This window comes from Petromyzon marinus, chromosome 1, assembly GCF_048934315.1.
Source record: "Petromyzon marinus isolate PM22_M1 ecotype Great Lakes invasive population chromosome 1, UKy_Petmar_22M1.pri1.0, whole genome shotgun sequence".
NCBI classification, from domain to species: Eukaryota; Metazoa; Chordata; class Hyperoartia; order Petromyzontiformes; family Petromyzontidae; genus Petromyzon; species Petromyzon marinus.
In genome coordinates, this window is record NC_133667.1 from 10802214 (window position 1) to 10819074 (window position 16861).

The 16861-nt window shown below is 50.9% G+C and overlaps 1 protein-coding gene across 8 annotated transcripts in view; it reads left to right on the plus strand.

Annotated features, from left to right (window-relative positions):
• The window catches only part of LOC116942196 (adhesion G protein-coupled receptor L2-like), a 213143-nt gene that overhangs the window by 143209 nt on the left and 53073 nt on the right, over window positions 1-16861 (plus strand). For 6 of the 8 annotated variants that reach the window (XM_032953872.2, XM_032953862.2, XM_032953909.2 and 3 more), the window contains 3 exons: window positions 570-584; window positions 3179-3450; window positions 9249-9882. In XM_032953872.2, the coding sequence (XP_032809763.2) occupies window positions 570-584; window positions 3179-3450; window positions 9249-9882 (921 nt within the window). The remainder of the gene's footprint in view (window positions 1-569; window positions 585-3178; window positions 3451-9248; window positions 9883-16861) is intronic. The other 2 variants (XM_032953880.2, XM_032953937.2) reach the window with 1 other exon arrangement.

Here is a 16861-nt window from a genome sequence, read left to right on the forward strand (position 1 = left end):
CGCATCGATCGTCGGCATTCGTTCTAAATCGGAAGAGCAACAGGATGACTCCGCTGCTCGCTGACAAATTGGTATTGCGTCGATTAAGGGCGTCAATTCGCAACAAGGAAGCGGGCTCATTGAAGCGGGCGCACTGAAGCAGAAATCCGTCTTTAAGGATTTTTCAAATTCGTTTGAATGAGTAGTGTTGTCTTTTTGTATGGAGTTTTGTAATGAAACAAGATCAACACATTTTGGACTAGAAATGTTCGTTTTGTTCATTATCAAACTCAATTTTCTTCACTTGAGCATAATCGATACCGACGTTAGTGGCTTTTGGCGCAGAGATCCGCGGGAAAATGGTTATATTTTTGGATTTCGAATGATCCGCGGCCGTCCTCCCCCCCCCGTCATTAGCGTGGACAAATCGAGAGTCTACCGTACGAGCGTTGTCTGCGCTGCGCCCGTCCCCTCTGTATGCATTTGTCTCCTCAGTCCACGTTTTAATCCTCCCTTTGTCTCTCGCTTCACCGCCTTTTTCTTCCCTCCTCCCCTAAAAAAAAAAACAAAAAAACCTCACGCTCGCGAAGGGCTGGAGCAAAAAGGTAGCGTCACGGCGGCGCGTGCACGTGGCAATCGCGACACTCGCCCCCTTCCGTGGGAAGTTCAGCGGTGCCGACGACGTTTACGGTTCAGAATCTTTCTTTCGACTCGGAGGGGAGAGGAATCCCATGAGCCTGGGGGGGGGGGGGGGTGGGGGGGTGGGGGCGAGTTGATGGCACAGGAGTGCAAAATGGAGAAAATGCAAGTCACGAAATATGAATAAGTAATGCGCTCTTGAATTACGTTAGTCCAATTTATCAAGATTGGGCGAGGCGGCAAAAACAGTCCCAGACTGCACCAAGATAACGCCACATGGTGGTAGTCCCTCAGTGAAATGGCACGTTGAACTATCGACACGCAGGCAGTGATCAAAGTTACAAATCACATTTGCCAATGTGACTCCTGTATCCAGACGGCCGTTTGAGTCGGTGTGATCTGGGGTGGGGGGGGAGGTGTGCAGATGAGAAGGCAGCAAAAGGCTGCAAATTGGGCCTAGTCGTTAATAATGTTTACATATATTCTTGGTTCTTTCGGTAAAGTCACGTAGAAGGGAAACAATAAAATAATAAAAAAACACAATTTAATGTTTATGTATATTCTTCAAACGTGTTAGCGTTAAGCGTGCAGCGGAGCTGCTCTGCGATTGGCTCGGATGAGGTCCGGATGTTGATGACACTCGAAATGGTTGTCATGGGAACACATTGGCAGTGAAGGGCCTGCAGTTATGTCCTAAAGGGAAATTATTTCTTTGCGTTTTTTTACCGCCGCAATTAATCTCGCGAAAATTCCATTTGTTAATGGATGCGATCTTTACATTTAATCATTGAAAAAAAAAAAACTTTGGTTTCCTTCCGTGGGCTGAGTTACATGCCGCTTCTTGCCTAGATTCCTTACCTGATTCAGGGGGTCGGGATGAGTGGGGAGCCCTTTGGGCTGCGCTGCCAAGGCAAGAAGGGGGGAGGTTGAAGGCTCAGGCCTATCTTCTTGAGTATCACATTAATACAGCGCACTGTACTACCCATCGTGTAATAATGACTACGGTGCAATCAAAATGTCTCCGTGATTTGCATCGGTATCGTGAAGTCGAAGCATCCGAGTTGCCGACGTGTAGTCGAGGTTTGGCGAAATGGCATTTTTGTAGGCCGCAGCGAAGTTCCAGGCAACGAAACACTGCACCGCTAAACTTCTCCACGTTGACGATTTCCTTGTTGCGTGCATGAGAGTTCATGGGCCTGCTCGGACGTGCATGAAAAGAAAAAAAACACTCCCGAGCCAACGAACTGCTGTGTGACGTTCCTCATCGTGATTCCCGGAGAGGGCTATTGTGCACGTTGCACCCCTACAGTCAACCCGTACAATAGTCTGAGACGCAAAAGTTCAAACGCCGTGTAAGAAGGCAGGCTTTTCCCCCGACGTGGCGATACTGCGATGATTATAAGGTCATCGTGTCGTCCGTTGTTGCTAAATGTGCTTCGATCGCGATTCTCGCTGCCCTCGCAGCATTTTTCCTGCGCCTTTTATGTCCTCACGATTTAATTGCGAGAGTAACAAATTCGGTTACGCAGGTTGTAAATAAATACTTATTATAACATCGAATCAATGCTTTCCAAACAGTTTTCGGCGTCAATTGACAGCATGGCGATTGTGTGACATCGTCATCGCCGTGGTTCGTGTAATTGTTGACCGCATTTCTGGCGCAACTGACAGCGCTGTGAGTTCATCAGCATTATAGACTGCATTGATTACAACATAACTAACATGCTAAATGGCACAAAAACAACAGAACTAACATGCTAAATACGAGTACTACAACGTTATTGGAAAATCGTCCTGCCATCAAGTTTGATGTCGTATCGTGACAAAATATTGTGCGACAATCCCGGTAACAACACGTCAGTTGAAATTCGTTTAGGCTAGGCCTCAGCGCATCCTGGGAAACCCCACAATCCTCTGCATGCCCACTGTTTCCGTGCAAAAGCTGAATTGCCTGTGTTCGCGACGGTTTTATTTCACCTAAGTATTTAATCGACACGCGACGATGCATCTGTCGATTTATACCACACACTAAGCTCACGATGCACATACCACATGTGTATGTTTAAGAAACGCGATCGTTCCCGGTAGACGTTCGGCTTCATCAGGCTCTGCTGTGACGTAGACGGCACCTATGTTACCACACACCCATCAGTACACGCACGCAAACGGTGGCGAGATGTTAACTACCTCGCCTGGTATACAGGAGATCGTGGGTTCGATCCCAACCCTGACGCCTGTATACTTGGAGGCTTGCGTGTTCTGCCCCGTGGTCGTGTGGAGTTCTCTCCGGGTCCTCCGGTTTTTCCCTCCACATTTATAATCAACTTCACGCGTTTCGAGTATTTGGATTCTGCTCTACATTTCCACGTTATAAGTCACTTTCGTTGAGCTATAATTTGTGCGGCCAGGTTGCTTCCGCAAAAGAGTAACATAGCTCAGTTGGCCTCACCTGCTAAAATAACAAACAAAAACGTTTTCAGCTTATAGTATATCAGCTAGGGAGCGGCCACGAATCCCTGACCCGACCGTTCGCTCGTCTGTTCGTCGTTCTCCGTGGCAGTCTTCCTGTGCCCGGGCAGCGTCCGACTCGTTGGCGAGGCCTTGCACCTCCTGGAGGCGGAGCAGCAGGCCGGCTCGTGGTGCCGCGACCCGCTGCAGGCCACCGAGAAGGTGTACTTCATGCCGTGGACGCCGTACCGCACTGACAGCCTCACCGAGTACGCCTCCCTCCAGGACTTCCTGGCCGGGCGACCGCTCACCAACTACAAGCTGCCGCACCGCGTCGACGGCACGGGCTTCGTGGTGTACGACGGAGCCGTGTTCTTCAACAAGGTCGGTGCCCGGCGCGGGGGTTTTTTCCGCGTGAGCACCAGTAGGGGCTCCGTGGTGGAGAGATGTTAACTACCTCATTTAGAATCCACACGCGTTTAGAGTAATTGGCTGCTATACATTGCCACGTGATGAGCCACTTCGTTGAGCTATCATTTTATGTGGCCAGGTCGCTTCTGGAAAAGAGCTGTATGGCTCGGTGGGCCTTACCTGGTACGACAGAGCCGTGACGATGATAATGACGATAGGGGCCACAGGGGCGGCGGCGGTGGAGAGATGTTCACTACCTCGCTTGGTATACAAGGGGCCGTGGATGAAACCACTTGGCAACGTCGCCCCTTCCCCTTACCGGCGGCGTATACCTGTCTGTGAAATGGCGCCTTCATTCGTGATGGCCCCTGCGGTTCTCAGAATGGCGCGAATACCAAATGTGTTGAATTATTAAGTGTGTTCATTATCCGAAGTATAGGACAGTGGTGGAGAAAGAGCTTTTGCCTAACTGAGGGCCGGATAGAACTTTGATTTATCTTTCCGGGGAGGGCGCCCGCACATACGTTGACACTAAAATTTTATCAGGCTAGGGACTGTTGCAATGACTGGTGGAGAGATGTTTACTACCTCGCCCGGTATACGGGAGCCAATGGGTTCAATCCCGACCCTGACGCCTGCTTTATATTTGGAGTTTGCGTGTTCTCCCCATGGATTTTTCTCCGGGTCTTCCGGTTTTTTCCCTACACGTTTAGAATCGACATCACGCGTTTAAGAGTATTTGGCTGCTATATATTGCCACGTGATTAAGCCACTACGCTGAGCTACAGTGAGGGAAAAAAGTATTTGATCCCCTGCTGATTTTGTACGTTTCCCCACTGACAAAGAAATTATCAGTCTATAATTTTAATGGTAGGTTTATTTGAACAATGAGAGACAGAATAACAACAAAATCCAGAAAAAGGCATGTCAAAAATGTTATAAATTGATTTGCATTTTAATGAGGGAAATAAGTCTTTGACCCCCTCTCAATCAGAAAGATTTCTGGCTCCTAGGTGGCTTTTATACAGGTAACGAGCTGAGATTAGGAGTACACTCTTAATGGGAGTGCTCCTAATCTCAGCTTGTTACCTGTATAAAAGACACCTGTCCACAGAGGCAATCAAACAATCAGATTCCAAACTCTCCACCATGGCCAAGACCAAAGTGCTCTCCAAGGATGTCAGGGACAAGATTGTAGACCTACACAAGGCTGGAATGGGCTACAAGACCATTGCCAAGCAGCTTGGTGAGAAGGTGACAAGAGTTGGTGCGATTATTCGCAAATGGAAGAAACACAAAAGAACTGTCAATCTCCCTCAGCCTGGGGCTCCATGCAAGATCTCACCTCATGGAGTTGCAATGATCATGAGAACGGTGAGGAATCAGCCCAGAACTACACGCGAGGATCTTGTCAATGATCTCAAGGCAGCTGGGACCATAGTCACGAAGAAAACAATTGGTAACACACTATCTTCTTTGGTTCTTTCAGTAAAGTCACGTAGAATGGTAACACACTACTCCGTGAAGGACTGAAATCCTGCAGCGCCCGCAAGGTCCCCGTCAAGAAAGCACATATACATGCCCGTCTGAAGTTTGCCAATGAACATCTGAATGATTCAGAGGACAACTGGGTGAAAGTGTTGTGGTCAGATGAGACCAAAATGGAGCTCTTTGGCATCAACTCAACTCGCCGTGTTTGGAGGAGGAGGAATGCTACCTATGACCTCAAGAACACCATCCCCACCGTCAAACATGGAGGTGGAAACATGCTTTGGGGGTGTTTTTCTGCTAAGGGGACAGGACAACTTCACCGCATCAAAGGGACGATGGACAGGGCCATGTACCGGCAAATCTTGGGTGAGAACCTCCTTCCCTCAGCCAGGGCATTGAAAAAGGGTCGTGGATGGGTATTCCAGCATGACAATGACCCAAAACACACGGCCATGGCAACAAAGGAGTGGCTCAAGAAGAAGCACATTAAGGTCCTGGAGTGGCCTAGCCAGTCTCCAGACCTTAATCCCATAAAAAAAATCTGTGGAGGGAGCTGAAGGTTCGAGTTGCCAAACGTCAGCCTCGAAACCTTAATGACTTGGAAAAGATCTGCAAAAAGGAGTGGGACAAAATCCCTCCTGAGATGTGTGCAAACCTGGTGGCCAACTACAAGAAACGTCTGACCTCTATGATTGCCAACAAGGGTTTTGCCACCAAGTACTAAGTCATGTTTTGCAGAGGGGTAAAATACTTATTTCCCTCATTAAAATGCAAATCAATTTAAACTATTTTGACATGCGTTTTTCTGGATTTTTTTGTTGTTATTCTGTCTCTCACTGTTCAAATGAAACTACCATTAAAATTATAGACTGATCATTTCTTTGTCAGTGGGCAAACGTACAAAATCAGCAGGGGATCAAATACTTTTTTCCCTCACTGTATCATTTGTGGCCTGGTCGCTTCTGAAACAGAGCTATTTTTATAGTTTGTAGACTGAGCTCATAACTCCAGTAAACATTGCAGTTGCAGAATGAATGAACTGGGGAGAGAGAGAGAGAGAGAGCCCTTCAGTTGCGATCATACTATGGAAAAAAGAACGGATAAGAATAGCACTGTAACATGATAACAAATGTAATGTTAATAGCTTCAAAAAGTCAAAGAGCCTGCATGCCTTGAATCTTCTCCAGGTGGTCTGCAGAACCCCTGGATGCACATTTCTCGTAGTATTGTTGCAAATTCTCAGAAGTGTTGACATACGACTACATAATAATTTCTTAACAAATTTATCGTTGCGCCGTCTTCCAACGATTAATCAAATTCACGAAGGTGATACCACGCAAATGCAATTCCCGGCTAATAACAAAATAACGAAATATTTATAACGTTCGAAAAAAAAACATTACCCATTTTGTCACGCTTCATTGAAATAACAACAACAACAACAACTGTCAGAATGCGCAGCAACCCATGGACTCGTGTCGCCCGAGCTGAGAAGACGATCGTTAAGCCCAGGGTCTCGTCGTCGTACGCAATGTCGAACGGACGCGCTTTTTGATTCCCAGAGCCGGCTCGTGATTTGAGGCCACGTCGCAAAGAGGCGGGAGCAAAATTGAATTGTGAGGGGTTAATTTTTTTTCTTTCCGCACCACGCGCAGTCATCGTCGGTGTGGTGAAGGCTTGAGATTTCTCTAGAACGTCAATCAATTTTAATTGATTGCAACGATGAATCGGTTCCTCAGGTTGTCCCCCCGCCCCGCCCCCCCCCTCCCCGCCGTTTCTCTTGGACCTCGACGCAACCGAGTGGCTTTCGCAGGATTTACCTTTTTCGGAAATTGAGGAATTAAAGGCAAAATTCAGGATGCTTTAATTTCCCGTGGGTTCCTTACATTTAGGTAAAAAAAAAAAATTGCCGCCGACAGCAGTTAGTAAAATAAAATATTGTTTTAGGTGAGGGTGATAATTGCACGGTTGCCTCGCAAATGTATTTTTAATTAACTCGTTTTAGCAAAAAATTTCCCCCCCCCCCCCCTCATTTCCGAGGAGCTAATTTTCGCGACAGGAATAGGTTTGGAACGCTTTGATGAAAGCGCGACTCGATAGCGGAATGTGCCTGAGCTCAGGAGCTCTTAATCTGTGTGCGTGTGTATTACAGGAAGGCCCCCAAAAGTCAGGACACATCGGGTTATTATATTTATTTTAACAAATCACATATACACATGTAATCTGAAAAGGAAGAGGAAAAAAACAGATGTTAATAATAATAAAGAAAATATTAAGTTAAAGAATAAACAACAAAAATGTTTCGAACCATTGGTAAACATAAGCATAATAACCCCACGTGTCCTGACTTGTGGGCCACCCTGTATATACATATCCCGCACCTCCGATTAGCACGGTTGGCTACTTACGGTGCGAAAGAAATTCAACGTACATACGTACATGGCCTTCCTATGACGTATGGGTCACAAATGGGTGACGCGGTGGCTAGGAGATGTTAACTACCTCGCCTGGTGTGCAGGAGGTCGTGGTTTCGATCCCGACCGTGACGATGCCTGTGTGTTTGGAGTCTGCATTCTCTCTCCCCGTGGCCACATGGATTTTGCCTCCGGGCCCTGCGGCTTTTCCCTCCACGTTTACAGGCACGCGTTGGGCGATCGTTTGTGGCCAGGTCGATTCTGAAAAACGAGCTGCATGGCAGCCCGTGGTCTAGAGTTTAAATGTTGCCAAATGACGAAGCAAATATCGCGACAAATTTGAAAGGTGAGCGCAGGGGGAGATGCACGATCGTTAATAACGCCGATGGACGGAAAAGAGGATCCGCGTTGGTTTCGAGAACACGCGCGCAGGATAGGGGCTACACGTGGGCCGTGAAGGAGAGCAGGGCTGGCTTGGTCCATAGCGTGTCACCGCTAGAAGGCTGGCCCAGTGTACGGCGCTGGTGGAGTGCGTCCAAAAGGCACGGCCACTGCGGAGATGAAGTGGCGATGAGATCCGTTGACTTGCGGGATCGCATTTGGATTTTGGCTAACGCTCACACTCGTGCGCTCACACGCTCAAGACACTCACACACTCGCTCACACACTCGCTCACACACACACACTCAGACACTCACACGCGCTGAACACACTCAGAATCTCGCTCACTCGCGCACACACGCGCGCGCGCGTGCTCACACACTCAGAAACTCACACTTAAACACCTTCACACCTCCTCTCTTCCTCACACGCTGTGAGGAGCGCCCCCACGCACTTAACTTGTGCTCATCAAAGACAAAGATCCCCCGTAAAGCCTTCAACAGACTGTTGGGGCAAGTGCTGTTAGCGAGCAGCACCTGTGAAGGCCGAGGGGGTGGCGTGGCTAACACCACCACGCCCGGATCTCTCACGCTCACACCTTCACCCACTCACACTCCCACTCTCCCCCCTCTCTCACTCTCACCTTTCCTCTCCCCACCCCCTCTCTATCCCTCCCTTCCTCCCTCACACACTCACTCTTCTCTCCCCATATGCACACACTCACTCACCTCACCCACACACACTCACCTCTCACACACACTCACCTCACCCTCACACACACACTCACCTCTCACACACACTCACTCACCTCTCACACACACACACTTCCTCACTCACTCACTCACCTCTCCCTCTCACACACACACTCACCGCTCCCTCACTCACCTCTCCCCCACACACTCCCCCACCCTCTCACACACTCACCTCTCCCCCACACACTCCCTCACCGCTCCCTCACTCACACTCACCTCTCCCCCACTCCCCCACACACTCACCTCTCCCCCACTCCCCCACACACACACTCACCGCTCCCTCACTCACACTCACCTCTCCCCCACACACACTCCCTCACCGCTCCCTCACTCACACTCACCTCTCCCCCACTCTCTCTCACACACACTCACCCACCCTCTCCCTCTCACACACACACTCACCGCTCCCTCACTCACCTCTCCCCCACACACTCCCTCACCGCTCCCTCACTCACACTCACCTCTCCCCCACTCTCTCACACACACTCACCCAACCTCTCCCTCTCACACACACACTCACCACTCCCTCACTCACCTCTCCCCCACTCTCTCACACACACTCACCTCTCCCCCACACACTCACACTCACCTCTCCCCCACTCCCCCACACACTCACCTCTCCCCCACACACACACTCACCGCTCCCTCACTCACCTCTCCCCCACTCTCTCACACACTCACCCAACCCTCTCCCCCCTCCCCCCCCCCAACGGCCGCGCGCGCACGGCCGCAGGAGCGAACGCGAAACGTCGTCAAGTTCGACCTGCGAACGCGCGTCAAGAGCGGCGAGGCGTTCATCCCCAACGCCAACTACCACGACACTTCGCCCTACCGCTGGGGCGGCAAGTCCGACATCGACCTGGCGGCCGACGAGAACGGCCTGTGGGTCATCTACGCCACGGAGCAGAACAACGGGCGCGTGGTGGTGAGCCACTTCAACCCGTACACGCTGCGCGTCGAGGCCTCCTGGGAGACGGCCTACGACAAGCGCTCGGCCTCCAACGCCTTCATGGCCTGCGGCGTCCTCTACGTCCTGCGCTCGACGTACGAGGACGACGGCGACGGGGGGGCGGACGCCGCCGGCGGCGGAGGAGGCGGTGGAGGAGGCGGAGGAGGCGGTGGAGGAGGCGGAGGAGGCGGTGGAGGAGGCGGCGGAGGAGGCGGAGGAGGGGGGACGAGCGACCGCATCGACTACGTGTACGACACCAACTCGCAGCGGGAGGCACGCGTCTCCATCCCCTTCCCCAACCCGTACCAGTTCATCACGTCGGTGCAGTACAACCCGCGCGACGGGGCCCTCTACGTGTGGAACAACCACCACGTGCTGCGCTACACGCTGCACTTCGGCCCGCCGGATCCCACTGCAGGTGAGCGGAAGGGTGGGGTAGTGGGGGGGGGGGGACGCGGGTTTAGGGGAGCGGGGGGGGTTGTAGGAGAGCGAGTAGTGGGGAGCGGTAGCGCAGTGGTTGGATTGGCCACGTTCTGTTTACGTGACAATCCTTACTAGTTGGCCGTGTCGGGTGGTGGCGGGTTTTGACGACACATTTACGTATTTACGCAGATCTGACCCAAAACACCTCTGTTATGGTTGGATTGGTGTTAAGCGTCCGCTGCGTCTTGCAGTTCCACGGCGGTGTCGATGGAGTTATAATAATAATAGTATTAAATTTCGATTTAAAGCTTTCGTGACTGCAAGGATTCATCTTCTTTGGTTCTTTCGGTAAAGTCACGTAGAATGAGAATAAAATAATAAATTGATAAAATAAAATAACACAATAATATTCTCACGACGTTTCGGCCACAACACAAGCGGCCTTCGTGGGCCTCCCCTAGGTCGACTCAGCCGCTTGTGTTGTGGCCGAAACATCATGAGAATATTATTGTGTTATTTTATTTTATCAATTTATTATTTTATTCTCATTCTACGTGACTTTACCGAAAGAACCAAAGTAGATGAATCATTGCAGTCACGAAAGCTTTAAATCGAGCGTTAATTTATTTTAGCAATTTATTATTTTATTCTCATTCTACGTGACTTTACCGAAAGAACCAAAGAAGAATAATAGTATTATTTTGGGTCTTTAGGTAAAGTCACGTGGGTAGGTTCAAAAAGTAATAAGATTAACGAATCGCAACACAAGCAATCGTCATCAGGTGTAAAAAGGCGGGGGAAACCACTAAAGGCAAGCTGTCTTTAAAAGTTTAAAATGGGTGTAGCCCAGACGTCCTGGTATCAGAACGAAGTTCTAAACGTCCTAGTTTTTTCGTTTATTTTATTGTTTTTGGAATCGACTTTACCGAAAGACCCAAAGAATATGAATTCCTGCAGTCGCGAAAGCTTTTAAGTCAAAATAATAATAGTGATAATAAAAATGAATTCCCTTGCTCCTGCCGCTGCTGGCGGAAGGGATTCTACTCGAGGGAGCTCCAGAGAGGGTACTTGGCCTACTCTTCCACCCTGGCCAGACTGTTTTGAGAGGCGGGAGTTCGGGGGGGACACACTTTGGCCCACCATAGCGGCCTACCCATCGACGAACTGGTCTACAGAAGCCGGTTTAACCACGAGTGGCTGAATCCCGAATTAAAATGCAGAATATCTGTCCCTCAACCTTGAGGCACCTAACCGCCTCTCCAATGATCCCACCGCTTATTGTGAGGCTGGAGCAGGAGACGTTTGATCAACTATTAGGAAGCCACTGGAGCTATGCACTTTCAAATCTAGATTAAAAGCTCATTTATTTAGAAACGCTCATTGTGTTTAGTTTGTTGACTTTCCCCCCACACCTTTGACTAGCATGGTTGGCTACGTACGGTGCAAAAGAAGTTCAACATGCGTACATAGAGACCTATAGACTCATCACACAGAGACCCATAGACTCACGCACTGCATCGCGCGCTTTCAGATCGGACTTCTGCGGCCGTCTGGAACGCTCTTCCTTCCGGTATAAGGAAACCACTGGAGCTACGCAACTTTTAAGTCGTCATCGAGATTGACAAACTCACTTCTTTAGAACTGCTTTTTGCTTTTAGATTGTTGTCCTTCCCCTGCACCGTTGGCTACGTACGATGTAAAAGAAGTTCGGTTTAAGTTCAACACGAAAGTGAGCACGCTGCGCTATGAAACACGGTCATGACTCCCCGAGTTCGATTCCCGCTCACGGGCTCCAATGCCGATGACGCTCGTCTAAGCTGGTCCGGTGCCTCCCCTAGGTCGACTCAGCCTCAAAATGAGTATCTGCTGGAGTGTGTAAATATCGCCACCGCGGAGAAAAAGGTGACCCGGCATAGTGCTGGTCACCCACCCCCTCGGGTTGATTTGCCAGCCTTCATAGGCCAGCAATCGTGGGATCTTTGTCTTTGGTGTAGGAATACGTGGTGGTGGTGTTGGTGATGATAATTGTGGTGATTCTCGTGATGGTGGTGATGCTGGTTCTAGTGTTGGTGGTAGCAGTAGTTATGGTGGACGAGGATTGCCATATCAGAGATTCAAATACAGTAAAACCTTGGATTGCGAGCATAATTCGATCCGGAAACGTGTTTGTAATCCAAAGCACTCGTATATCAAAGCACTCGTATATCAGTTGTGATCACGTGACGCTCGACAGTACAAAGCGTAGACACGTACTACTACTCGTATTGCAAGACCCTCGCTCGTTTATCAAAATTAATATTTATTTTACAAATTTGCTCGTCTTGCGAAACACTCGCAGACCAAGTTACTCGCAATCCAAGGTTTTACCGTAAACAGGAGAAGAAGAATACGAATATGCCACAGGAAGAGAAGAGGCAAAACAAAAACTGCATGGAAATGCATCGCGTTGAGTGGTGTCGTATTAAAAACCGGGGCTCTTAACATTCTGGGCAGCCTCTCAGATTTCCCAGGACATCTGCCTCAAAGAAAGGACGATGTTGAGAATGCCTTTGTTGAGTGCCAACCCGAGTGGTGGTGGTGGTGATGGCGGTGATGGGACGGTTAATGATGGAGACAAAAGCCGTCCCAGCGTGGTGCTGCCCCCCCCCCCCCCTCCCTCCCTTGTGTGCTGTGTCGGCCTTCAAAGGTGCTCGCTCACAGCACTTGCTTCATAATAATAATGATGGTGGTGATGATGATGATGATGACGACGAATATGGTGGTGGGGTCTTAATCACAGCTGGGCCTGTCTCGATCAGCGACCTGCAAAATTATTTGCGCATCCAGCAGCACACCACACATCCGGCGGTATTGGACTCGCTGTGGCTACGATTCACGCCGTCGACTCCAGGCTACCAACAATACGGAAAATAGTCGGTAGCTAATGAAACTCTAGACACACACACACATTCCCATGCACACGCCAAAATGCAATGACTCTCCGTATAGCATTTAACTTGCTGTTGCGGCAAGTGCTGTTAGCGAGCACCTATGAAGGCACATGAGGGAGTTGGTGGCCAGCGCCACGCTCAGCGTGCTGATGCTGTACTACCGCTCCCCACACACACACACACGCTCTCTTTCACACACACACAACAACAACAACAGCTGCCATTCACCACTAAGTGGCGGTGACGCCACCACAGCGCTTGTGCCAGGCTAGATGCACTTTGAGGCTACTTGAAGTGTTGAAGGCTCGCTGACAGGAGGTCACGGGACAGACCCAGGTGTTATGGCTAACTTACTGATACGACTGACAGATGCACCAATTGTGCTCCCCGTCTGCCAACTTGCAGAATTATTAGCCGCCCATCGCTCCGCTTGTTGTTTTGAGCGTTGCTCCTCCGCCTTGCACTGCTTTTGGAGGGCAGCTGCCTCCGACTGCCCAGTAGCATTCCTTCAGTCATCGCCAAGTCCACCCAGCTCCACATCCTCCTCTGGCGTGTCACCCCATCCCTTCTCCAGCCCGTGCCGCACCAGTTTAACTCCCTCTATCCGGTCAAACAGAAGCTGCTCGGGCATGCGGTGGCCGGGCACGTGGGCTGCATGACACCCAGCCAACCCAGCCCCCGCGCACACCAAAAGACAAAGATTCCCCTTATGTAGCCGTTAACTTGCCGTCGGGGCAAGTGCTGATAGCGAGCAGCACCTGTGAAGGCCGGCACGGCACACGAGGGGGGTGGGTTACCAGCACCACGCCCGGCCGCCTTTGTCTCCCCTGTGGCGATGTTTACTACACACCGCACCAGGTACGCATTTGAGGCCGCGTCGACCTAGGGGAGGCCCACGACCGGTTCAGATAATCGTCACTGTGTGTGTTGGTCGCCGCGAGCGGGAATCGGAACTCCGGTCGCCGGGTTCGTAGCGCGGTGCGCTCACCCTCCCAAGACATCGCCCTCCCAACACACACGTGCACGCATGGCACGTACACGCACACACACTACCACACACTGGTATTTTGCTTGATTTACCCATCCCGTGGGAACTCTGGGTGGCTGAGCTCGTTAAGAGCCTTCGCCTCCCCCCTCCTCCTCCCCACTAGTCGTGTATACAGACAAAGATCCCCCGTATAGCCTTAACATTCTGCAGGAGCAAGTGCTTTTGGCGAGTAGCACCTATGAAGACCGGCACGGCACACGAGTGGGTGGGTGTGTGGGTGGCCAGCACGATGCCAGGTCGCCTTTGTCTCCCCAGTGGCAATGTTTACACACCGCACAAGGTACTCATTTGAGGCCGAGTCGACCTTGTGGAGGCCCAGGTCCGGTCTGGATAATCGTCACCGGTGTTGGTGGCCGTGGACAGGAATCGAACTCGGGTAGCCGGGTTCGTAGCGCAGCGTAGCGCTAACCACTGCACTACCGCTCCCCATGTGTATACAAAGGCAATGATCCCCCATATAGGCCTCAACACCTCCAATGAGCACGGTTGGCTAGTGCGGTGCGAAAGAAGTTCATCGTACATACATCAACTTGATTGTCGGGGCACGTGCTGCTGTTATGCAAAGACAAAGGTCCCCCGTATAGCCTCGACAGAATGTTGGGGCAAGTGCTGTTATGCACACACGCGCACGTACCCGCGCGAGCACGCACACGCACGCACGGCGTGTATATGTTTATATTCCAACGCCACAACGTCGTCGCATCTCATTCTCTCGCTCTCTCGCTCTCTCACTCTTCCTCCTCGAGAGCCATCTGTGCGCATTTAATAGGGGCTGATAGATGCCATTACGGTGCCATTATGATTGAAAGGCCACGTGCTGGCTGCAACCCACGGAGGACGCGCGCGGAGCATCTGCGGCGGCGGCGGGCCCCATTGTTAACCCGACAATTAGCGGCACCATTAAAAAGTAAAGCGTGGCGATTCTCAGGTGTACAGCTCGGCGCGGGCTGAGCGAGCGAGAGAGAGAGGGGGAGGGGGGGCACTGTGTTCTTTGTTAATTGCTATTGTTGACGGATGTGCTCTCCCGTGTTTTTTGGGAGGCTTGAAAAAATATGTAATTCTGCCCCCTTCCCCCAAGCGGTTCCCCCTCCCCTCCCCTCCGTTGGCTAAATTGTCCGCTTAAGCTTCGCGATTCATTATTTTTGGTTTAGTGGTTGCGTTCCGTTATCGTCCGTCACCAGCAGCGCCATCGTCAGCAGCAGCAGCTGCTGCTGCCGTGGTTAATCCGCTGCTGGATGAAAGCACTCTTCAATCTGCCGCCATCTCTCCCCGCCGTCATGCCATGCGTCGTTTTCTGCGGATTATAAGATGCACCCCCCCCCCCTTCATCACCATCACCCCCCCCCCCCCCTGATTTGTAAAACTTTATTGACACGGGACGCAAGTTTGGGAGTGCTTCTTACCTTCCAGAGCACGCCAGCCGGTCTCCGTCTCCGCTGCCTCCTCACCTCCTCGGGCCTACCGTGGGATTGTGGCATTTACGTCGCTCGCTAGGCAGTCAGGGAGTGGTGTTTCGGGGCATTGGTGTGGGCGGCCTTCTCTTGAGGGGGGTTCGTAATGGCCGTGTCGGATGACGAGAGCTGGCACCGCTGAGGCTCTTAGGCCCGAATCGGGGGCCCCTGCGTTTAGCGAGGTGATGGGTTCAGGCCAGGTTACAAATAACCTGACAAAGAAAAAGGTAACGCCCCCACCCACCCCACTCTATTTGGCTTTAAACTGTTAACTACGAAACTCTTTTCGTTTTACCGTGCAAGGCCCACTGAGCTATGCACCTCTTTTTCAGAAGCGACTTATCATCGTCATGTGGAAATTTAAAGCAGTCAAATTCTGTAAGAGTGATGTTCATTCTAAATGTGGAGGGGAATAAACGGAGGACCCGGAGAAAAAATCCACGCAACCACGGAGAGAGAGAAACACCGCAAACTCCAAATATACAGCAGGCAGGGTCGGGATCGAACCCACGACCTCCTGTATACCAGGCGATGGGGTTAACATCTCGTCACCACAAGAGAGAGAGACAGAAAGAGAGAGAGACACACCGCAAACTCCAAATATACAGCAGCAAGCATGGTCAGGGTCGGGATCGAACCCACAACCTCCTGTATACCAGGCGAGGTAGTTAACATCTTCTGGCCACCCTGATGATGATGAGAGAGAGAGAGACACGCAAACTCCAATTATACAGCAGGCATCAGGTTCGGCATCGAACCCAAGACGTCCTGTATACCAGGCGAGGTAGTTAACATCTCCTGGCCACCGTGATGATGATGATGAGAGAGAGACACGCAAACTCCATATATACAGCAGCAGCGGGCATGGTCAGGGTCGGGATTTAACCCACGAACTCCTGTATACCAGGCGAGGTAGTTAACATCTATGCCACTGCGGTGCCCAAGTTGAGTTGGCTGTCAACAGGCTCTCGCTATTGCATTAATATTCGTCACAACGACTCAAAAGTGATTTTCCTGCTCAAAAAGAGTGTTGAGGCATTGGCGCTTACCTCCGGTTTACAACCCCAAGCCAGCGGTGGGAATTCCACCTTTATATGGCAGGGACAAGTTTATCCACAGGACAGTGTAATTACATTCAGAATGAGTGCTTAAATCCAGCTGCTCGTTCAAAACTGACCAGAGGTAGGAATACCTTTTAAACCGGAGGTAGGACCCATCTATGGCCTGTGGCTTCACTTCACAAGGCCCACAGCCGCGTGAGGCCAACCACAGATGATTGTTGTCCATCACCGCGAGGGGTTTATCTTAGCGGCACTAATCGAGCACTCGAGGGCCATGTTTTTCGACCGGCAAAACGGCGCTGCGTTTCTAATTCCAGCGCTCTCAAGTCGCTCCAATCACCGCAACCTCACTCAGGTTGACCTCGTAAGAGTAAAACTCTTAAATTGAGGTGCCACGGTGGCTAGGAGATGTTAACTACCTCGCCTGGTATACGGGAGGTCGTGGGTTCGAAACCAACCCTGACGCCTGTTGTGTATTTGCCTG